The sequence below is a fragment of the Balaenoptera acutorostrata genome, chromosome 19 (assembly GCF_949987535.1).
Source record: "Balaenoptera acutorostrata chromosome 19, mBalAcu1.1, whole genome shotgun sequence".
Taxonomy (NCBI): domain Eukaryota; kingdom Metazoa; phylum Chordata; class Mammalia; order Artiodactyla; family Balaenopteridae; genus Balaenoptera; species Balaenoptera acutorostrata.
In genome coordinates, this window is record NC_080082.1 from 29,725,908 (window position 1) to 29,749,109 (window position 23,202).

The 23,202-nt window shown below is 51.3% G+C and overlaps 1 protein-coding gene across 1 annotated transcript in view; it reads right to left on the reverse strand.

Moving 5' to 3' along the window:
* Positions 1 to 1,740: 1,740 nt before the first annotated feature.
* The window catches only part of SLC6A2 (solute carrier family 6 member 2), a 37,697-nt gene continuing 16,235 nt past the window's right edge, over positions 1,741 to 23,202 (reverse strand). Inside the window, exons 4-14 of the mRNA XM_007167592.2 lie at positions 17,209 to 17,347; positions 12,251 to 12,385; positions 10,457 to 10,560; positions 9,088 to 9,212; positions 8,230 to 8,342; positions 6,857 to 6,985; positions 5,795 to 5,894; positions 4,718 to 4,818; positions 4,055 to 4,222; positions 2,441 to 2,512; positions 1,741 to 1,829 (exon numbers count right to left, since the gene is read on the reverse strand). Coding sequence (XP_007167654.2) covers positions 1,806 to 1,829; positions 2,441 to 2,512; positions 4,055 to 4,222; positions 4,718 to 4,818; positions 5,795 to 5,894; positions 6,857 to 6,985; positions 8,230 to 8,342; positions 9,088 to 9,212; positions 10,457 to 10,560; positions 12,251 to 12,385; positions 17,209 to 17,347 — 1,210 coding nt within the window. The 3' untranslated portion in view covers positions 1,741 to 1,805. The remainder of the gene's footprint in view (positions 1,830 to 2,440; positions 2,513 to 4,054; positions 4,223 to 4,717; positions 4,819 to 5,794; positions 5,895 to 6,856; positions 6,986 to 8,229; positions 8,343 to 9,087; positions 9,213 to 10,456; positions 10,561 to 12,250; positions 12,386 to 17,208; positions 17,348 to 23,202) is intronic.

Genomic DNA, 23,202 nt, shown 5'->3' on the forward strand with positions numbered 1-23,202 from the left:
CAAAAATGTCACACCTAGGGAAGAATTATCCTTCACGGGCGGATTCAGTCACTTGTGAGGCCAAATTCCATCAGTGACGGGTCACCTTGCTCTCATCCCCAGACCCCTACCTGTTTGTTCCGCTCTGTTGGATGCTCCCAGGCCCCATCTTTTTCAGGGTCCAAGACACCTGCCACTTGGGCTGTCTCAGATTTTGAACTGAACTTTTTATATGGAAAGATCCAAAGTCTCCTGATTTTCCTACTTTTCTTTAAAGAATGACATAAGGACCCTGTCCCTGGGAGAAAACCACCTCCCTGCCCCCAGCCGGCCCATCTTCCACAGACTGCATGATCAATAGATTAGGGTCAGTGACACCCCACTTTCCCCAAAGCACCTTTTGGATGTGTGTCACCCTCTACTCCCAGTGGAAATGATGTAGCCTTTTTTTTTTTTTTTTTGCCCAAGATTCTGCAACAGGGGCTCCCACAGTCAGGACGATAACCCACAACTCTAGATTGCCAATGAGAGCGTAAGAAACTCAGACCATAAACAGAAATCCCAAATGGATGCCACCGACTTACCAAACTACAAATCGCTTCTCTGAATGAGCTGAGACTAGCCACCAGCACCACCAGAGGGCACCACTTATAAGTTTGTATCAGAAATCAACCTGAAATCCTCTACAGCCGCCAACCTGCTCCGTCAATTGAGACTATTCTCCCCTCAACCTGAGTGACCGGCGTGCTATATGCTTGGTTCCATGCTGCCCTCCACGGTGCAAAGTATGGCCCATGAAGAGAGACAAAGGGAGTTTTCAGGGCCCGCTCCCCATCACTCGAGACTCCTGGTCCGGGCTGGGTGGGATTCCCAGGGACAGGCTTTGCAGGTGTCTGTGAACAATACAGAAACAGACAGCCTGTCGGCTGTGCCCTTGGACACCCACCTGGCCCTGTGAGGACAGCAGAGGATCCTGTAGCGGAGACACGCAGCTGGCCTTGCTGGGTTCCTGTCCTGAGTCGCCCAGGAAGGTCTCAGGAGCCACAGGTAGGTTCCTGAGCTCCGTGCATCTGACAGAGCGAGACCCGCATGTGGTCTCTACAGACTTGTCTGCTTCTTCTGCAGAAGCCACTCGCTGCGACACCCATAGCTCTGGACCCTCTGAGCGCCAGAATCCAGAAGAATATTCCAGAACACACACAAATCAAACCCAGGTCAACCAGAGTGAAAACTAATCTATGAAGATTTCTGCTCACGATCCCCCAGAGCTTCTATCCACGGACTTCATAACAGCGACAAATATCCTCAAGCTCCCCAACCCAGGTCCAAACAACAGAGCACTGACCGGGGCAGACGAGAGAGGCAAGATCTCTGTACCTCCCAAACTCAGCTGGGCTTTTTATTTGTGTTTTGGTTTTACGGTGTCTGACCAAAAAGCAACATCCTCTGTCTCATTTGGTGGACTGAGGATTTCTTCTGCGGCCCAAAGTACCAGCAAACGAGGTGGGGAGTTCTGCCCGAGCCCGTGGACATCAGCTCGGGCCGGCTCCCACACTGGGTGAGACTTCCTCAAAACTAAAGAAGTTCAACAGAAGTCATTTTTTCCTGTTCCCTCCTCTCCTCTTCTCCCACAAGGCTTACCAATCCAAGCTCACAGCCCTCAGGCCAGGTGAACAGAAGGTGAACGAAAACCAGGTCACTAAATCAGTTGTAACTTGGAAAAGAGGAAGAGGGGGGTCGGAGAGGAATCCCCAGACAGTGTCTGGGGTGGTAGGAAGCCTTTGACCTGAACGTTGGTGCAGCAGGGTTCCTCCTCGGGGTCAGATTCAGATGGCCAGCCAGTGTTCCAACTGCAGAGGAAGACAGCAAGGCTGTTAGGCCAGGGCCAGGGCGGGCAGGGACCGAGGGACAAGGGCCAGCTGAGAAGGGCAGTAAGACACATGGAGGGGCAGAAAACACAGCTGCTTCCTTCAAAGACCCGGAGAACACGCAGGCCAATCCCCTAATTGTCACTGGCACCCAGAAAGGGCAAAGGAACCTTCACAAAGTCACACAGTATGTCTGAAGCAGGGGGGGCTCACCGGGACCCTCCTGGTTCCCCCACCCCCATATTTTACAGGGGAAAAGGGTAGGACTCAGGTCAACACGTTACTGATGTACCTCCAGCGCTTCCTTCAAGATAAGAAATCCTCAGCCTAATTTGGGGATACTCCGTGGTCACAACTCAAAGAGGGAGAACCGAGTTTAGGAGAGTCTGGGCATTTGGTATCTCAGGACCAAGGAGTGGAGGGGCAGGTGAAAGCTGGTAGAAGGAAGAAGACAGGCCCCTCTCCTCCGTTCGTAACATCACACCCCCAGGGGCTATAGCCCGCAGCTGCTCTGGGTTTTCTGGAGTGTGGTGTGTGGTCTTGCCTCGCCCCCGCCCCGTGGCCCCCATCAAAATGGTCCAAGCTGCACCTACTTGGAACTGCCTGACGTCCCTCTGGGCCACCAGGTGATGCTCGTTCTCTGGGGTGATGCCATAGGCCAGTCTCTGTGAAAGGACGGAGAAGGGGGGGAGGCCTCAGCTTGGCCCAGGGACACCCTTCCAGCAGCCCAGAGGACACCACACATCAGGGCCACCTGCTATTTGGCCCTGAAGTCTCACATGGACAGCAGGAGAGGTTCATACAAGACACTCCCACCCTGGTTTGTGGAGCTGCTTGGTTCACTTTGAGACATTCATCCAGTGAATGTTTATTGAGTCAATGACTGTAGTCACACACTGGCCTAGGCCCTGGGGATCCAGAGCTGAAGGTCACCCACACATTCTGCTTTGGGGGAGCTTACAGCTCATGGAAGGGGCTGACACTGAACAGAAACACACACCGGCAATTTTACAACCACGATCGGAGTCAGTGCTGCAGAGGTCAAGTTCAGAGCACAATGAGAACTCAGTGATGGGACCTCAGCCCTGCCTGGGGATTGGGGCCGCCTCCTTGGGCTGTAGACACAGGGTGGACCCAGGGAATGTGTCTGGAATCAATGCCTGATCACTAGAGGGGGATCCCAAAGTGTGGAGAATAAAAAGCTCAAAGCAGGTCCTGGTTCCACGTCCCGGATGAGCTCACGGAACACGGGTCCTCCCAGTGACCCAGAGGCTCCTGGACTTCGGGATTTCACGGACAGGAAACACGTCACAAGGGGGAGGGGGTGGACACAGCCCTGCCTGGGACCCTCTGCCCTAAGTTCCTGTACAGCTCACTCCTTTACATCCTCCTGTGTCTTTCTGTCCCCTCATGAGAACATGAGCTCCGGGGAGCGTGTCTAGGGCTGAGGATACTGCCTGCCCCGTACAGATACTCAGTAAATATCTGTGAAGGAAGTGGATAAAGGAATGAAGGGATGAGATCTTTATAAGTAAGGACATGAGGAAAAGACTATCACCATTATTTATAAAAGAAAGGGCATTTAACAACCAAAGTACAGGAAAGACATAATTTTAGTTAAAAGGCAGATCATGCGTATATGTATCTGCAATGTACACAGGTCAAAGAAGAAAATGTATTTTGGAAATCTCTGGTTTAGCCTGCTCAGATATCAGGTTCACAACAGAAGCAGGTGAAAGCCAAGATACAAGGTCACGGTGAGTTTGGATGGGGAGAGTGGGGGACATCTGGGGACATGACAAACCTTAGGAGGTGGGACACAGGAGTGGGCACAGTTAATGCAGATTAACTGCTCCTTAGGGGAATGGAGGGCTGAGCTCCTCACATAAACAACGGTAGGAACAGAGTGGGAGCACACAGTGCATATGACGTTCAACACGAGAGCAGGTGCCGCGTGGTGACCATCTACCGTGTACCAGGCGCTGTGCCAAGCACTTCCTTTCACCTTTCAAGGTCTGTACGATTACCCCAGGTCACAAATGTGGCACCTGAGGCTTGGGGGTAAATAACGTGGCCAGTGTGGCAGGTCCGTGTGACTCCAGATTCCATGTCCTTCTGTCTCCCTCTTTCACCCCAGCGGGAATGACTCGGGATGCCCCCTCCCGTGCTGTCCCCCACCCTCCCCCCAGGCTCGGCCCAGAGCTCACCTCGCGAAGGGAGCCCCGCGTGCTGAGGAACTTGTAGACGACGTAGGCGGGCACCAGGACCATGGAGGAGCCCGCAATGCCCCACCCGACCCAGTTGGCCCAGAGTGGGAAGATGTAGTCATCGTAGGTGAGCGGCTTGAAATTGATGATGCTCACGACCACCACAAACTGGGGGGAAGGGACAGAAGGAAGAGGGAGAGAGACAAGGAGAGGGGAGAGAGAGGGAAGGAGGTGGGAGAGAGGGAGGGGTGCAGAGAGGGACCAGAGGGAAGTGAGGACCAGCGTGTGAGATGGATGCAGGAATGGAGAGGATAAGGAAGGGGGGAGATCGAGAGAGAAAGGAGGAAGAATCCAAGTAAGGAAGGATAACAAAAAGGAGACAAAGAAACAGGAGCAATACAAAGAGGAGAAGACTAGAAAGGTGACCTTGGAACTGAGTGGTGGCACAGACAGCCCCCGGCCCAGACCTGGCCCCAGGCTGGCGACCCCGCTCATGTGCAGCCTCCTGGGAATCAACAGGGCAGAGCATCCTGAGCATCTGTCTGCGTGACCAGGGCCCTGCATCCCAACCTCCTCCCCTCAGAAGCAAAGATCCCCACCCCAACCCTCACCCCAGACACACAGCACCCCTCCCCCGAGGGTGCCCAACCACACACTACACACCAGGAGGAACGCAGGGCTGACAAACTTCCAGCAGAGTCTCCAGTACAGGCCCGGCTTGAACCCCATCATCTGCTGGATGTCGTTGCTGAACCTGTCCACACCTGCGCACACACAGGGCAGGCCCATCACAGCGGCCCCTGCAGAGCCTGGGGCCACCCCTGCTGCCTTCCCAAGAGGGTCTGTCCCCAGGTGGAGAGCAGAACAGTTATCTCCTAAGACGGGGATACCCTGGCACTTAGGAGACCTGGGGACAGGCACTTGGCTGGTTCAGAACAGGGGAGAGAACACACTCAGAGGTAGCATTCCCTTGTAGGTGCCGCCCCAATTCCTTTTTCAGAGGGAAAACCAGGGCTCGGGGAGGGGAGGGGACTTGGCCCTGGTTACACAGCCAGGGTGGCCTGACTCCAAAGCCCAGCTCTTTCCTCCCGCTCCCTCTCTCTTAAAACAATGATGGCTGTGTATATAGAGCTTTCCCCGACTTTAATCTGGTAGAAGAGACCAGACTCTTTCCAATGAATAGAAAAGAGCGAGTGACACATGGGGAAGAAATGAACAATGACGACACATTTCACTTTCTACCACGTTTTCCCCATTCAGCTCTGGAGTAAGGTTGCCAGAGAAGACAGAGGGTACTCAGTTACATTTGAATTTCGGAGAGACAACAAAAGTCATTCTAGTTTAAGTAATTTCATGCAATATTTGGGACATATACTAAAAAAAATGATTCATTATCTGAAATTCAAGTTTAACTGGATGTGTTGTATCCCAGATTTGCTAAACCTGGCAACCCTACTCTAGAATGAATTACATGGCTTGAGGAGCAGCGGCTTCCTCTGAGTTCCTCTCTAACAGCTGACACTGATGCCTTTGGGGCCTTTGTGTCCTCCTTTTAAAGGGAGCTCATGCAAAGATGAGCTGAGGGCTGGGAGAGCTGCGTCCAATAAGCAACTCATTCAACTCTGGGATCAGCCAGTGACTGCCCTGGAAATGGAAAGCCCCTTTGCACCTCCAGGTGAAAAGGCTCCAGAAGCACACGGGGCCCGAGGCTTTGCCACACACTCAGGACCCAGCACGTACCATAAAACCAGGAGACGCCTATGGCCTCCATGAGCACAGCAAACAGAATGGAGGTCCCCGCCGCAAATGTGTCCAGCAGGGTCAGCACGTATATTCCACCCTGGGGCATGGACAGAGAAAGCCTGAGGCCATGATGGATAGAAATGGCTATCAACTGTTACATCCATCAAAATTTAGCTGTCCCCTGTCCCGCTCACTCAGAACTCACACCCACCCCCAACACAGGTAATGGGGTTTCTGGTGCTACTGTGTTGTTGCTATGTATTCTATGTATTCACTGGGTCTGAGGGTGGGGACTTCAGCCAGTAAAAAGCAAGATGGATTTTATCAATGAAAAAAAAAATGTTGCCTGCCGTATCAGTAAACAAAAGATGTTGCAGCCATCACATTATAGCCGCCGCTCTGAAGGTGAGCTCTGAGGGAATTCAGGATAGAAACAGGATGCCCGCCATCTAGCAGTCAGCAAAAAGCTCGGATACTGGCCCTAGATAGCTGAGGTCCATACCAAAGGAATGATTTCAGTGAGCCCAAACTCTTGCATCTTCCCATACACGGAAAAGCACGAAATTCCTTAACTTGAGATGTCTGGTTTTCTTTGGTCAACAGTAATCTTTTGATGTAACAACTACCTGATCTTTGCTGCAAAAACTCACGTATCCTGGCTCCTCCCTTACCTCTCTGGAGCAGTCCCTCAGAGCTATCTGAGATGCTGTGTCCCAGGCTTAAGTCCTCAGTTTTGTCCACCGAATAAAACATAATTCTCAGCTTTCAGGTTGTGCACTTTTTTCAGCTGGCAGTTTAAAATGGACTTTTGCTGCCCCCCCAAACCAACAAGCAGTTGCAAGATTTGTCTGGATATCCTCAGGCTCAGAAGGGACAGATAACAACGGGGTGTAACCCTAGGGGACTGGGCAACGGAGTTCAGGATACCAGTCACTGGTATACTCAGGTTCCCCTGAGCTCACCCTAGCCCTACCCCCCAGCTTCAAGTCTGGGAATATCTGGCTGGATTGAAATGCAGCCTCAGAAGCCCCAGGTGACCCAGAGCCCAGCCCCCCTCACCTTGGTTATGCAAAACAGGGCCAGAAGGAAGGTTCCAAAGGAGACACCAAATGTGAAGAGTTTCCGGTGTCGTTTCAGGACCTGGAAGTCGTCGGCCAGGCCCGTGATGACCGCCTCCATGCCTCCCATCTGAAGGGAACCAGGCAGGTGGGACACAGGGGTGAGTGAAAAATGTTGCCCAACATGTCAGCAAACAAAGGATGCTGCAGCCATCAAGCCATCAGCCACTACCGCTGCCCCCGCAAAGGGGCACCTGAGGGGACTCAGGATGGGAAAGAAAGGATACTGGCCCTAGATAGCTCAGGTGCATATCAAAGGAATGATTTCAATAAGCCCAGACTCTTGCATCTTCCCATATATAGAAAAGCGCTAAATTCATTAACTTGAGATGTCTGGTTTTGTTTAATTAACAGTCATCTTTTGATGCTCTGACCACCTGGTCTTTGCTGCAAAAACTCCTACATATCCTGGCTCCCCCCTGACCTCTTCAGAGCAGTCCCTCAGAGCGATCTGAGAGGCTGCCTCCCAGGCTTGAAGTCCCCAGAAAGTCTGCCAACTGAAACATAATTCTCAACTTTCAGGTTGTGCATTTTTTGGCTGCACCACGCACATGCAGGATTGTTAGCTCCCCAACCAAGGAGTGAACTCGTGCCCCCTGCAGTGGAAGCTCGGAGTCCTAACCACTGGACCACCAGGGAAGTCCCAGGTTGTGCTTTTTTTTTTTCAGTCAACACAGGAGTGAGGGACTCTCTGAACCCCAGTCTCAGGCCTCCCAGCTCCCTTGGACCTCCCGCAGCCCTGGACTCATGAGCCCTGGAGGCTGCCTTGCTTCTCTAGAGAAATCAGCAGGTCCTCCCTTCTCCCCATCCTCTCACCCCACTTCTGCCCTGTTCTCAACCAACCTCAGAACTCAGAAACCATGTGGGAGATGGTGAAGAGTTAACTCCTGTCTCCCCCTTATCAACAGGGACCTGACTCCTGTCCACTCACTCAGCCTGAGTGGATGCTGATGCAATACCATGGGAAGAGTGGTTGGTTAGAGAACAAGAGTTCTAGCCACGCCCTCTCTGAATTCAGTTTCCCATCTGTAAAAGGAGAGTATTGGGCTGGCTTATCCGAGGTCCCTTCTAATGTAGCGTTCCATGATGCCAAGTAGGTTTCTCTTGGTTCTTGGCTTTGGCCTAAATCTTGCCTTTCTGAGTGAGTACTGATTTCCTTGTTTGCATCTAAATAAGGTCTTGTGCAAACAACTACTGATCAGGGGCTTGAATGGGGGGGAGCTTTAGACTGAGTAGTGTGTGTGTATTTAGGGGAGGGAGGGTCAGGTCTAGTGGTGTCTGTGGGGGGATGGTATCCCCAGCAAGGTCACTCACTGAGCTGTCAATTCCCAGAGCCAGGAGCATGACGAAGAACACGACAGCCCAAAACGTGGATCCTGATAGGGTGGAAATGGCTTCTGGGTACAGGATGAAGACCAGGCCAGCTCCTGTAAGAAACATCAAGGACCTCATTAATAGCTGGGACTGTTGGTCTGAGCTGCAGATGATAGGAGAGCATTTTGAGGCCCAACAAGCCCCAGCCCAGCCCCATGATATTTGGGCAGTCATGTGTAGATGGAGCAAACCAAGGTCTAAAGATGACTGATGAAGCCAGCTCCAGCCTGAGTTCACCTATGCACCAAGGAGGTTGACCTCAAACAGCCAAGCCAGAGGGCAGTGCCTCTCCTGGACCGCTACAGGCAATGGGCCTCAAACCCCACCTCCTGCACCCCATGAGGGATCCTCTTACTCTCAGAACTTTGCGATTTTCAGAGTCCATCAGAGGCAGCCCCTCCCCAAGTCTCAGCCTGTTTGTAGCCATAAGAATATGAGAAGCAGCGGGGAAGGACACGAGCTGGTTGAACAACTTCAGTCGCCTGAGTCTCAGCTTTCTGATCTTTAAAGTGGGTCTATTAACACTTGCCTAGTGACACTGCAAGAACTAAACCAAGATATGTCAAGTGCTTAGCACAGGGGCTGGTACAGAGTCAGTGGTCCAAAATCTATCTGGTCTGGCCTGACTCAGAAGATGATTCTGCCTGGACTTCCTACTGATGGCCTCAAAGAAAGTGGGCAGCTGGAAAGCTCCGTGTCCAGTCCTCTCAGTCCCACAGCCACAGGAGAACTGCTAAGAAAGGGGTGAGTTTTTCAGCCCCCTCCTCCTCAGTGGAGGGCATTCAGCCCCACACCCACCTTCAGTGGCAACATCCTCAATGTTGACCTTGTGTTCGTGGGCCATGTAACCAAGGATGGAGAAGATGGCGAACCCAGAGATGAAGCTGGTGACACAGTTGATGGTGCTGGTGAGCAGGGCGTCCCTGAGGGAAAAGAAAGCACTGTTAGTTCAAGTGGTCTGACTCTCCCCAACCCCGCTTATGGACTGCTGGACCATCTATGGAATCCACGGCTTCAAATGCCAACCCCCTCTTCAGCATCCCTGCTGCCACATGGACCCCCCAGCACCCCACCACCACAGGGTCAGAACCTGTAGGTGCAGAAAATAGGTCAGCAGCTTCTGGATGAAACACTTTGATACCAGAGCCTATATCAAACTCTTGTTGGGAGATCGAGTCACCAGCCTCCTTCCTCAACCAACTTTCTGTGGCTCCCCAGTGCCTCTCAACTTTTCACCTGGGCATTCAAGAGCTTTGCTGAGAGGACCCAACCTTCTTTCCAGGCTTATTTCCCATGACTCCCCAACATGCACTCTCTGAGCAAACCAGTTAGCTTGCTGGTTTACAAACATACCACGTCCCCTGGCTTTGCTCATGCTGTAAGTTGTCCACTCACTCTGTGTCTGCCTATCGCAACCCTGACTATCTTCCAAGGCTCACCTCAAACGCACCTCTATGCTCTTGCTGATCCCCCAGCAGATGGCTGATCACCCCATTTCCTTAGCCTCCCTAAAGCCTGTCCCACTGGTCTGCATTCATCCTACTCTGTCTTGTACCAGGGAGGTTATGATTCTGTCTTAAGCCTTTGATAGAGAGGGATGGAAGCAGCTCCATCTGTGCCCATGTCTGAAGCCCTCACAGCACTGGGGCTGTGGGAGGCAGCATTAAATGCTTACAGGACCAGATGATCTAGAGCATGGTCTTCTGACTCTACGGCACTGAGCAGACTTCTCATTCTGCTGTGTGGTCTTAAGCTCTGACCCTCCCAGACCCTCACCCCTCAAGCAACCAGCCTGGATATTCCAACCTTGTCTGCCTGGGCATCAGATGGACAGACAGGCTGTGCTGGCTGCTCTGAAAGCCACACAGTTCCCCTCTGTCCCAGCTACCCACCCTCATGATATCCCAGTGTTAGTGGCCTCAACTTTTGCAGCTCCTCACCCTGCATCTATTTGGGAGGTGTCCTGAACTGACACATGTTCATCAGGACCCCATAGGCCATGTCGGAGTTCACAGAACGTCCAGGATGGTCGACTGCGCTTCATTTCACAGGGAAAGAAACCCAAGAAGAAAATTTGACTTGTCCCAGACCAGAGCCCTCTCTCCCATCCCTGCAAGGGTTGATTCCCAGGATTTAGAGCTTTCCAGAGCCCCAGGAAGGATCTTACCTATAGCAGTTGTTGTCAAATTTGTTGTAACTAGCAAATGCAATCAAGACACCAAATCCAGCGCCCAAGGAAAAGAATATCTGAGTTGCAGCATCAATCCATACCTGAAATGGGCAGATAAAGGCCATCACCCTCTGCTTCCACAGAACTGGACTACCTCACAGCTCCAGAAGGGCTGGGAAGCCCTAGGGATGCCCTAAGACCTGAGGAAATGAGGTCTGAACTAGAGATGGGCGGCCACGCAACTCCTGCTCTCCCGCAGCCTGTACAAAATCACTGTGGAGAGAGGCTGGGGTCTCTCTAGCATCTCCCAGCCTTGGGTGGTCATGAGTGAGCTCACCCCAGAGGAACTCACTGGCTCAATTTGACATCCTGATTTTCAAAGAAAGTTAATAAACAAAATGTTCTAGGCTAGAATGTGGATAGGGCAAGGGCAAAGGGTTATGACTATCTCAGGGGTTATGGAGACAACATCTTCAGAAAGGGGTAATGATTCCTAGTAGCTTCTACCAACCCATAGACAGTGGTGACTCCTTGGTGGCCAATGGGGTCTACTTCCTTCATCTTTTGGATGATGAAACTGCATGGCTGGAAGCCCGAAGATCTGAGCTCCTCTCCAACCTCTCAGCCTCATGGTCTTGCCCTGGTCAATTTCACTGTCTATATCTCAGTTTCCTCATCTGTACAGTGGGGATAATTTTACCTAGCTCACCAGGAATAAGCCACAATTTGGATTTGTGAGACTTCTGTCATCTCCCCACTCGTGTTATTCTAGACTTCCCCTGCTTTGTAAGCAAAGGGTGTAATGAGAGAAGCAATCTGATGGAGGAAGATAGATCTGCACCCTGAGACGGCACTCAGGCTGAGTTTCTATTGTCCAGAAAGACTTAGGATATTTAAACAATGAAGAACAGATAGAACTCTGACGTGCTTCACAATTTACAAGGCTGTTTCATGTCTTACGCTCTGTTATTTTTCTGACAGTTATTAAGGAAGTAGGTTTTTCTCTTGGTTACTGGGCTATAACACTGAGTTGTGCTGGGACAATGGGAGGTGTGTACTGGGAGGCGTCCGTCCTAATCCTATGTTGATCTTGCCTGCCAGGATGATTATGGGTTCAAGTAGAGTGTGGGGAAGTCTTTGGAGATTATGAGGGGAAATACTGAGGTGTGGTCACTGAGGCAGACGCGAGGGAGGAGGCTGGAAATCATCTCAGCTGTGATTTGAAGATGCTCAAGGCACTAGGAACCTCTAAGATTGTCCCTGCTCCCAGCCTCACCGTGCTACTTTGGACGCCACTCCACATTCACCCCACCTTCATCATAATCTCTGCCTCTGGGCAGGACAGTGAGCTCGAGGGGCTGCGAGGGGAAAGTCAGCAGGGTCTGGGTCTCCCTGTGGCTGATGCTGTTCCTTATGCCAACATCACAGATGGTACCAGAGGCCAGGGTTGGAGACCAGAGTAGAAATAGGGCTAGGGTGGCTGGGGTGAGGCTGGGGCCACGGCACAGGGCAGAGGTAAGAACCCAGGACAGGGTACTGCTTTCCTTGAAAGGAGGGGTCTGCAAAGGCCACTCAACAGAACCACAGATCCCAAGCCATCAGAGCCGGACAGGCTCACAGAGACTGTCAGGTGCAAATCAAATTGGCCTTGGTCAGGTGGAGAAGCTGCAGCCCGGAGTGGGAAGGATCCATCCCAGGCTACGCAGAGCTGGGACCAGAGTTTCTTCCACTGCCTGCACCGAGAACCCTCCCCAACCCGGGCCCAAGGGTGGGTGGTCACTGGGCACTGACCGTGGCCTCTTTCAGACGGTAGAAGTCGATGTGCAGGTAGGCGTTGATGCCATTGGAAGCGCCGGGCAGCGTGATGCCATGGACCAGGAGCACAAACAACACGAGGTAAGGCAGCGTGGCCGTGATCCACACCACCTGGCGGTGGACAAGCTCGCAGTGAGAGCCTGACTCTGCTGCCAGCGGGGTGGGGGCTGGCGGGGGGCAGCTAGTCACACCCTCCCCACACCTTCCTTCACACAGTGCACGGGCTAAAAGCTCCACCTCCAGGCCAGGCCTGGGGCACTCCAGGACAGAGTGGACAGACCAAGGCTGCACCCAATAAGAAAGTCAGCACCCTGGGGGCATCGCTGCCAAGGAAGCCAAGGGCAGTGAGGACGCAGACTCTCCTGGTGCCCAGCGCCTCCTGCTCTACAAGCTTCCTGTGCTGACTTGCCCCAGGTGGAACTAGCACCCTCACCTTTACGCCCTCCTTCCTCCCTTCTCTCCCCCGCTTGTTTACCTTCATTCAAGTGTATCCTCCTAAGCTCACTGCCCAGGGAGGGATGTGGCTGGGCAGAAAGCAGAATCCCTGGCTGCTCTTTATTTGGGGATGGATTTAGGGCAAAGACAAACTGCCTCGTCCAGAAACCCATAAGGGAAGAAACTGTCCCCAGACTGAAAAGAGACACCAGCCCAGCCTGCCCACGATGAAGAAACAGAGAAGAGAAGTGGGGAGAGGAGAAGGTTGCATAGGCTTCCTCGCTGTTCCTTCTCACCCCTGACTATTCATTAGACTACTCTGTGGGAAGTTATAGACAAAAATGTCCAAGTTCAGACTCCATTTTTGGACTTTCTGATTTAATTGGTCTGGGATGGGGCTTGCACTCCATGCTTTGAAAGCTCCCTCAGGTGGAGGCAGGGGACAAAGACAGATGAGGATCACTTACTGAGCAATTTCCATCTGCTAGCCCAGCAGTGAGGACCTCTCACCCCATCCTCCCAACTGCCCTGGAGGCGGGCAGGATCAGGAACTGCCCTCATCTTGCGGGTGAGGACACTGTAGCTTAGGTGGCATCATTCATCCCGAGGTCACCCGTTAGGGAACGATGGTGTCTGGGCTCCAACCCAGGTGGTCTGACCACAAAGCCATGTGCTTAATCACTCACGCTACTGCATATTTGAGACCCAGGTTCAAGTCCTGGCTCTGCCAAGACGGCTGTGAAACCCTCTCCCTCTCTTGGCCTCAGCCTCCCCATCTGTACAAGCAGGCTGGAGTAGATGGCTTTGGAGAACCTTCCAGTTCAACATTTAGGCATTCGGTACAGGCTTGTAGTTGCTAAGTGCTGGTTCAGCCAACGCCTGTGAGCGGCGGGTGGGCAGACAGGACTCCAGGGCGGCAAGCGGCAGTGTGTGCACACTTGCCCGACGCCCTGGGGGCTGACTGACCTCCGCCCTCTACCCTGCGGTGGTCGGTGGGCCAGGGTCACAGAGTGTGTGGTCTGCGGTAACCCCTTTCCCTGATTCAGACTGTACCTCGCCCCCCAGTGTCCCAGCTGTGGAGCCATCTTCCCAAGAACAGAGCCTTCACCGGCCAAGACGGGAAGTGTGAACACTTGCAATTCATTTCAGGCCGGCTCTGTGGCTTTGGCAGCCTGCTAAGAAAAGATCCGTGTCCTGTTCCAGACGTAGTCTGGGAAGAAATAAGCAATGCTCTTGGTTTTCTCATGAGCCAGGGTATAAAAACAATTAAAGACAGGACACAGCAATGTCCTGCATGAAGTTCCTTATTCTAGAAAGCCCCTCCCCATGGACTGCAGGGGTCCTCGCCTGCTTGGAGGCAAAACGCGGGCAGGGACTTCAGACGACAAGTTTCCATCTGCGGGGTGCTTCCTAGGGCAACACTCCTGCCCCACTCGTCATTACACTCCTCAGGGGAGGGCGTGAGTCCTCCTCCTCCAAAGGCGACTTTGCACAAAGAAGCGGAGCATGCGAGGCTCCACTCCTTTTCTCTTTAGCATCAGTCTCCCCATAGACAACTCAGGCCTGCTCCAGCCAAGTGCTAAACAAGGCGGGGCAGGCTGTACCCCTTTGGCGATGGCTACAGGAAGCTTAATCTTGGGGTGTAATATTAGAAGCCTGTGGTGGCCCCTCACCCAGGCCGGCAGCAGTAGTAAAGCTCATACACCTTCTGCAGCTCTGCTGCCTGCAGAGGCCAGGAAAGCCCTGCTCCTGATACCCAGGAGGGGCGCAGAGAGGCTGGACAAGGCTGGCCTGGGGCTTCTGTAGTTTTGCTTGCAGCTCCTTCCACTGAAAACCCTTTCCCTCTGCCCCATCTCTGCCTGACCTAGCCCAATGCCACCTTCGCCATGGTCTTTGCAGACCCTCTCAGTCTGAAGAGTTCCTTCTTCCACTAATGTAACATCTTATGCTTTTTGGACCATGGGCACTCATGGTAAGAAAAACCTTATTTATCGAGACATATGGGTTGCTATAACTGAAACACAAAAATTCCACAAGACAGCTCTAACTTTAGTATGTGCAATGCATGCTGTTATTATCTAGACGATTTCATTTTGAAAAATTGTGGTGACCCACTAAATTGATTTAATGACAGTTGAAAAACCCACAGTTTGTATCTCAATGAAAGTGCAACCTATGATGTAAAACTGTCTTCAAGGTAAAGTTAAGTTTTTTAAAAAGCAAGATCTATAATAGTGTGTATAGTTTGTGACCATTAGTGTTTATTGAAAGGGGGACACACATATGTCTCTGAACGGAGATGCAAGAAACTAATAACATTGACCTATATCTACCTGGCTATAACACACATAATACTACAATCAATTGAATCTGTCTTATTTCTTCTTGCATCACTAGTACTAGCATCAAGCCTGGCACATAGTAGGTATCCGTAAATGTTTAACGAGTTGAATTCAAAAGAACACTTAATGAAGTTCCCCAAACTTATTTACCCACCTACCTTTCTTTCTATCTTCCCTTCTTTCCTCACTAGTCCGTCAATAAATATTTACTGAAGACCTACTATGTGTCAGGTGTTGGGATGGTTGTGGTCCTAGCCTGGTTTTGCTCTATCTTAGAATTCCTCCAAGCCCTGGTCTGCATTTCATTTGGGTTCTTCCTTGGGGCAGATACCATGTCTCCAATATGCTGATAGGAAGTTCCACTTCAGGCTCTTGTCAAATTTCATTCTTGTTGGTTGCTGGTCCCCTGTCACTATCTTTGCTATCTATGGCATAACCAAGACTTTAGGAGAACCAGAGAGAACCCTGATGCACCCCACTTTTCAAAATCAGTTGCCTAGGGCTTCCCTGGTGGCACCATGGTTAAGAATCTGCCTGCCAATGCAGGGGACACAGGTTTGATCCCTGGTCAAGGAAGATCCCACATGCTGCAGAGCTACTAAGCCCGTGCGCCACAACTACTGAGCCTGCACTCTAGAGCCCGCGAGCCATAGCTACTGAGCCTGCGTGCCACAACTACTGAAGCCCGTGCGCCTAGAGCCCGTGCTCCGCAACAAGAGAAGCCACTGCAATGAGAAGCCCGTGCACCACAAGGAAGAGTAGCCCCCGCTTGCCGCAACTAGAGAAAGTCCACGCACAGCAATGAAGACCCAACGCAGCCAAAAATAAATAAATAAAATAAATTTAAAAAAATTCAAAATCAGTTGCCTAATGAAGCTTCTCATAAATTCATGCCTACCTGATTATTGTTGCCTTGTAACCCCCAATGAACATACACACTGTGTGTTCCACACTGACTCTGGGCTTTACCACAAGACTTATCTTGTTCATTGGGACAATAGCAAGCATGATGTAAACAGAGACTGCAAGAGCTACTTGTACATTGGGGCTTGTCTGCTTGGAACATGCTCTTGGAACTCAGCCATCATGCTGTGAGATACCCAAGCTACAGCGCGAGGCTGTATGGAAACCACCCAAGGTGCTCTGGTTGACAGCTCCAGTTAAGCTCCCAGCCAGTACCAACTGCCATCCATGAGTGTTAGCCATCTTGGAGGTTCCAGCCCAGTCAAGCCCCCAGACATGTAGCTCAGGCAATATCACGTGGAGCAGAAGAACCACCTTGCTGAGCCCAGTCAACCCACAGAATCATGAGAGGGAATAAAGTGGTTGTTATTTTACATCTCTACATCTTGAGGTATTTTGTTACACAGCGATAGCTAACCAAAACACTGGACAGAATATTTCCCAGCTACAGCCTCTTTAATACAGCCAAGCTCCACATGGACCCATAGGGTCCAAATGGAGCTGTTGTTCTCATGATATTCCTCAGGCTCAGAATCAATGTGGCCCATGACCTGAGTATACTCCACCCTGAGGTGCTGACTATGGGGGGCAGTGTCACCTAAGTCAGAATGCCAACTCTGGAAGGCTCTCCTAGGTCATCGAACCTTGTGCTCCTCTCTCCAGGAAACGCAGACCCTTGCGAGCACTCCACATTGTTTCAGAGGATGCCCCAGGATTCATCTAGATATCTTCTGGAGCGTTCTCATTTACTCAAAAGTTCAGAGGTGGGAACAATCAATTTTATAGTGAAGGAAATGGTTATATGCTAGAGAAGGCTGCAATATTTGCATGCAGTTTTAGTCCAGAATTTAAGATTTATCAAACACATGTCAACAGGTTGCTTTGGGCTTTTTCCAGAGACCCTTGGGGTGTCCCATTCCCTGGTCTCTGCTATTAGGGAGGCTTTGGTGGGAAAGTGTGAAGAACCCTGATCCACTTGCACTCCCTCATCCTACTGCTGGGGAGTCCTGGGCTTAGGGAAGGGAGGGGATTCGTCTAAAGTCTCCAGCAAGCCAGTGGCAGAGCTGGGGTGCAAACCCAGGTTTTGTACTTCTAGCACCACCTTTTCTTTTCACCAACTACCTGTTTATAGGTAGGAAAAAAACATCTTTTTTGAGGTCAACCTCCCAACTGAAAGAGAAACAAAGATATTACCTTTCCTGATGTCTTCACTCCTTTCCAGAGGCTAAAAAACAGGACGATGACGACGACGATCAGACAGAGCAAGAGCTGCCACTGGGGCAGGCCGATGTCATGAATCCCACTACTCTCATGAAGGTGCAGGACGCCACGCCTGTGGGGAGGAGAGGGGAGCGGACCGGGGAAGATGGTGTCGTCAGGGAGGATGACCAAGGCCTCGACCACAGGCCAGTCCTCCAAAGTGCACATTGATGGAGACAGGCCCTGGGCTGCCCCGGCTACAGCCCTGCATCACTTGGACCTGCCCTGCACAGTCATGGCCTGTGCCCAGCACCTCCCTGCCCTGGGCCAGCAACTCATCTGGGGAGACGTCCTCACCCAAGGCTGCTTTTTAAACGGCAACAGAAGCTTTCAACATAACAAATATCTCTTGAGTGCCACCTGCAAGCCAGGTCCTGGGGAGATGGTGGTAAATAAACAAAGGAAAGGTCTCTGCCCTCATAGCACTCATGGTCTAAAGCAGTGGACACTGGAACATTTGGCAATGGCTGGAGATGTCTTTGACTGTCACGACTTGGGTAGGAGACATCTAGAGGACAGAGAAGTGGGACATCCTATGATGCACAGGACAACCTAAACATCCTATAAGGCACAGGACAGCCTCCAAAATTGCCATGTTGCTGAGGTTTAGAATACCTGGTCTAGAGACTGAGATAAGAGTAAACTTTTCTCCTATTTGGGAATATCTACCCCAACTAAAGGTATGTGTATCCTCTGCTTTAGCAATTCCACTCCTGGGTATTTGCCCAATAGAAACATGTACATATGTTCACCAAAAGACATGGTCTAGAATGTTCATAGCAGCATTATTCATAACAACCCCAAATTGCAAAATAAGTATCTATAAACAGTAGACTACAGGGACTTCCCTGGTGGTCCAGTGGCTAAGAATCCGCCTTGCAATGCAGGGGATGCTGGTTCGATCTCTGGTCGGGGAACTGAGATCCCACATGCCTTGGGGCAACTAAGCCCGTGCGCCTCAACTAGAGAGAAGACTGCACACTGCAACAAAAGATCCCGCGTGCTGCAACTAAGACCCAATGCAGCCAATAAATAAATAAATATTAAACAAAACAAAACAAAAACAGTAGACTACATAAATTATGATATATTCATAAATTGGAATATTATATAGCAACTAGCTCTGTATGGATGAATCTCCCACACCTAATTTCGTGAGAAAGAAGTCAAAACTGAAAGAGGACTGCTGGGGGCAGGTGACAAGGCTGTGGACAAGTAGGTGATGGCTCCAGCCACATGGAGCTCCTGGGTAACAAAAGCTGGTGCAAACATTCCCCATCTTGAGCCTTTTTCCTCTTCAGTAAAATGGCTCTCACGAGGCTTACATTGCAGAATGTGAGACAGTGCCTAGAACCCAGGAAATGCTCAGCGCCAGTGGTCATTGTAACTATCATTCTGATTGAGTCCCAGCCTTCAAGGGGCAGTGGGCATTGGCAAAGAAGCTAAGGAGTGCCCAGAAAACTCAGCCAAGAGAGTCAGTGTGGCGGGCTCCAGGGAGGGGGTGGCTGGTGCCTTCTCTGCGGGCCTGTGGGAGAGCCGGTGAGTTGAGAAGGGGTGCCCAGGTGTGGTAGGGGCGAGATGGGGAGAGGGAGGTGGGTGGTGACAGGCAAACAGAGGAGTCTGCAGTGAGCACGCAGGAATGAATGAGCAGAGCTGTGTGGCTGATCAAGGCCCACAAAGACCCGTGTCCCCATCTCCAGAACGGCCTTCATCCCCACTGCCCCCAGGCAGGATGCTATGGCTTTAAACTACTCACCCTGCATCAGCTTCCCTGAGCAATCAGTCTCTGTGTCTGGCCCCTCCTAGTCCTATCTCTTGATCTGCAACCAACAACCCCGTCTTCATGGCCCGATGCCAGGCCGGACCCATATTCTGTTCCTCCAGGACTACTGTAAAAACTTCCTCATCCTCCCGCCATCCCAGTCTCTCTGCCTCCACTCGGCCTCCTTAAATCCACAGTCTGTGCTGCCGTAGAACCATCCGATTCATCTGAAGTTGTGTTCTAACTTTGTCACTCTTCCGCCCCCAAATCCTCAGAGGCTCCTTATCACCTAAAACAGTGGTTCTCACTGGGGGCAATTTTGCCCCTGCCTTCCCTGGACACTTGGCAACAGCTGGAGACATTTTTGGTTGTCACAGCTGGAGGGCAGAGGGGTGTTACTGGTGTCTAGTGGGCAGAAGCCCGGGATGGGCCTAAACGTCCAAAATGCACAGGACAGCCTTCCCACCGCAACACAGAATTATCCAGCCCCAAATGTCAAAAGCATCAGCGTTGTGGAATCCTGGTAGAGAGGATAAAAACATAAGCCTTTCAGAATCGGAGGCCTTTCTCAATCGTCCTGTACCAAGTGCACCCCATGCCTTGCCACACCATGCCTTTGGCTCCTGGCGACCACCAGCCACTTGTCATTCCCGAATTACATGAAGCTCTTGTCACTCTGGGCCTTGGAACTGTCTGTTCCTTTATGCCTAGCACACACTTCCTGGCCCAATGTGTCTGCCTGGTGAACTTCTGTCCCTGCTAGTCTCAGCTCAAAAATGAGGCCCTGGCTGAGGTCCCTCTCCTATGCTGAGAAGGAAGGAGAGAGAGGGAGTGGGAGAGGGAGGGAGAGAGTGGGAGAGGGAGGGAGACAGAGAGGAAGAAGAAGGAGAAGGAGGGGGAAGAGTAGGGGGAGAGAGAGGAGAAGGGAGGGGAGGAGGGGGCAGGGGAGGAGGGGGAGGGGGAAGAGGAGGAGAAGCATGGGGTTGGGGAGGGGAGAGGGGAGGGGAGGGAAGCGAAGGGAAGGGAGGAGATTGGAAGAGAAGAGAGGCCGGGCATATCTAAAAAGATGGAGAACCAGAATCAGGTACTGAGCCCATCTGACTCTTAATCCTGCTTCTTCCCATTTCTTTCCATACGGGCCAAGTATTGAATGGTATCAATAACCATTTGGCCAATTTGACTGTTAAAATCATGAAAAAAAAAAAAGGCACTGAACCAACTGTGCTTGCCCTCAAACGTGCTAAAATGACTCTAGAATCCAATCAGATGGCCGAAATGCCTCCTAACCGGCCCAGGTGACCCACATGTGTGTGAGGTCCACTTTCAGCCTGGCAGTGGTTGTCTAGATATTTCATCAGTGAAAAAGCCAGACTCCAGAGCTGATTTCCAAGAAAAGAGAACCCAGCCTCTTCCCCCGTAACAGGCCCAAGCCTTGGGGGTTAGTACAAGTAACTTGGGTTTGTTGTAGTTTTCCAGCAGTTTAATGAAAATGAATCATCGTGGAGTACACGGTCCAGACTTTCCGAAGTCTACAGGCCAAATGGGCTCAGATCTCACTTTACGTTTAAGTGCAAAGGGTTAGCGTTGGGGTGGAGGGAGAGTTCTCTTCCCCACCAGGAACAGGCAGGGGGTAGAAGTTTTCTATTCCCTGAGCGTGTTCACCAAGGGTGCCCTTTTACAGATTAAGTTACAGAGCCTCGGGGTTTCCTTCAGCCTTGGGCTATTTGGCTTCAGGCCTGGAGTCTGGGGAGTATCGAAGTTTTATTCCCTTGAATGATATGTTCAATCTATCAGCTTAAATAAGTACAAGATGGCGAGAGAATCGGCCAGCAGGCTCTGAGGAAAGCAAAAAAACCAAGTAATCTCCTCAGGGTTGGTCCTGGGAGTCCTACCTGCTGGGTCCCCAGACTGAGAGGGGGTAACTTTTAAAGCAGAAGCATTTAGATAAAAGGGCCATTAAAAACAAATCCAGAGGCAGCTCATGACTTAGATACTGAGAAGCACACAAAAGCAGCTTCAAGGGCTTCCCTGGTGGCGCAGTGGTTAAGAATCTGCCTGCCAATGCAGGGGACATGGGTTTGAGTCCTGGTCTGGGAAGATGCCACATGCCGCGGAGCAACTAAGCCCGTGAGCCACAACTACTGAGCCTGTGTGTCTGGAGCCTGTGCTCCGCAACGAGAGGCCGCGATGGTGAGAGGCCCGCGCACTGCGATGAAGAGTGGCCCCCGCTTGCCACAACTGGAGAAAGCCCTCGCACAGAAACGAAGACCCAACACAACCAAAAATAAATAAATAAATAAATAAATAACATAACATAACATAAAAAAAAAAAAAAAGCAGCTTCAAGGTGAGAAAGAGATGCATGAGAAGGGCTCCGATCTCCCCAGAGGGACTCCTGCACTCCTGTCCCGAACACACCCCACTGGAGACTCTGATGGGATGGAAGAGAAGACGGGAGAGGCCTGTGGATGGGGCGAGGGCCTTAACTCAGACGGCCCGGGTTCGGATCCCAGCTCTGCCACTTCCCTAAAACCTGTACCACTACATTCTTATCTGTAAAATAGGAGTAATTCCCCCCTCCATGAACTGCGAGGACTAAATGGGACTTGGACGTGAGAAGATGCTTGGTGCCTGGCTCACGGCAGCTGTGAAGCTTGGGGTGGGGGTGTACTTCAAAGGATGGAGGAGGGGAAGGAAGGGGGAGGAGGGAAGGGGGCAGGAGCTCTGCGGAGCAGGAAGGTGTAGAAATAATCCCTGGGTTCTGCTCCCCACGACAACCCCCAAGCCCCTGCGGCCCCACGTAAGAGAATGTCATCTCCTTTCACCTCATTCTGCTCACAGACAAGCCGGGAGGAAGTTTCAGGCTGTAATTAAAGCAACCTGGGTTTCAAAACCCAACTCACTTCTCCCTCCGGCTGGGGCAGATCTGCTGGCTATGAAGACGTCAGAGAAGGAATCAAATAATAACTAGACTAGAGACAAGGCTATCATTTCCCATTTTAATTTATAAGGACGAGGGTTGCCAAGAGCAAAAAGAAAGATCCTGTTTTCTTCCTTTATCATGAGATGATAGAGAAAGCACGGAACCAATTACTTGTATCAGCAGCACCCTCAGCTCCACTATCCTTTATCGTCTCCTAGTCCAAACCACACTTGTAAACTAGGAAGGCCTAAAACCTCCGCCTGCAAGGTCCCTAACGGTTCTGGGAATGTCCGAGGCCACGCCCCTAAGGAGAAGAATAAAGGAGGCCCTAGATTTTCCATGACATGATACTGTAGGCATGTTAGCCTGAGCCCACTGAGAATCTTATTCTGTTTGAGATGGGAGAGTGCAGTGGCTAAGACAGGGGCTTTCAGCCTTGGCTGGATATTAGAATCACTGGAGGGCCGTTAATAAAAATCTCCACGCCCCACCGGCTGCACCCAGACCAACGAAGTGAATCTCTGGGTGTGGGATCCAGGCATCAGTGTGTTTTAAAGCTCTCCAAGTGGTTCCAATGAGCAGCCAGTGTTTAGAATTGCTGGGCTAAGAGCCTGGACTTTGGAGCCAGACTTCCTGGATTCAAACCCACTTCAAATGTCACTTCCAAATGCATGGCTGGGATAGAATCTAAGCTGGATAGATGTTAGTTGTGACTATGACAGTATTTTGGAATAATCATAGCCGTTTATAACGGCTAGAATCCAATATAACACAGAAGTTAAGCCTGCAGGCTCTGGAGTTTCACTGCCTGGCAAGGGAGAGGCCAGGGAGAGGAGAGTGAGGCTCCTGGGGGCAGAGTGTAAGGGGGCGCTCACTCTTGGGGTCCCGTAGCTGCAAACCGTCTGGGTCCAAATCTTGGCTCTGCACAGGACTAGCCATGTGGCCACGGGCCAGTGATTTGTTCATCTGCGAAATGAGGCCGCGTCATGTATGCAATGAAGGTAAGAGTTACAGAAACCTCATCAGGTTGGTGTGAGGCTTACACTGAAATAACACACAAATAAGTTAGCAGAAAGCTTGAGGCACACGGTAAGTGATTAGCTGTTGCTGCGATGAGGAGGAAGACAGGGATGGTGGTGTTACTGAGATGCTTGCTTTAAGTAACAGCAGTCCTTCAGATCCGTCCGGGGCTGTAGAAGGATTTCGAATTCCATGACAACTGTGGACCCTCTCCCCACAAAAT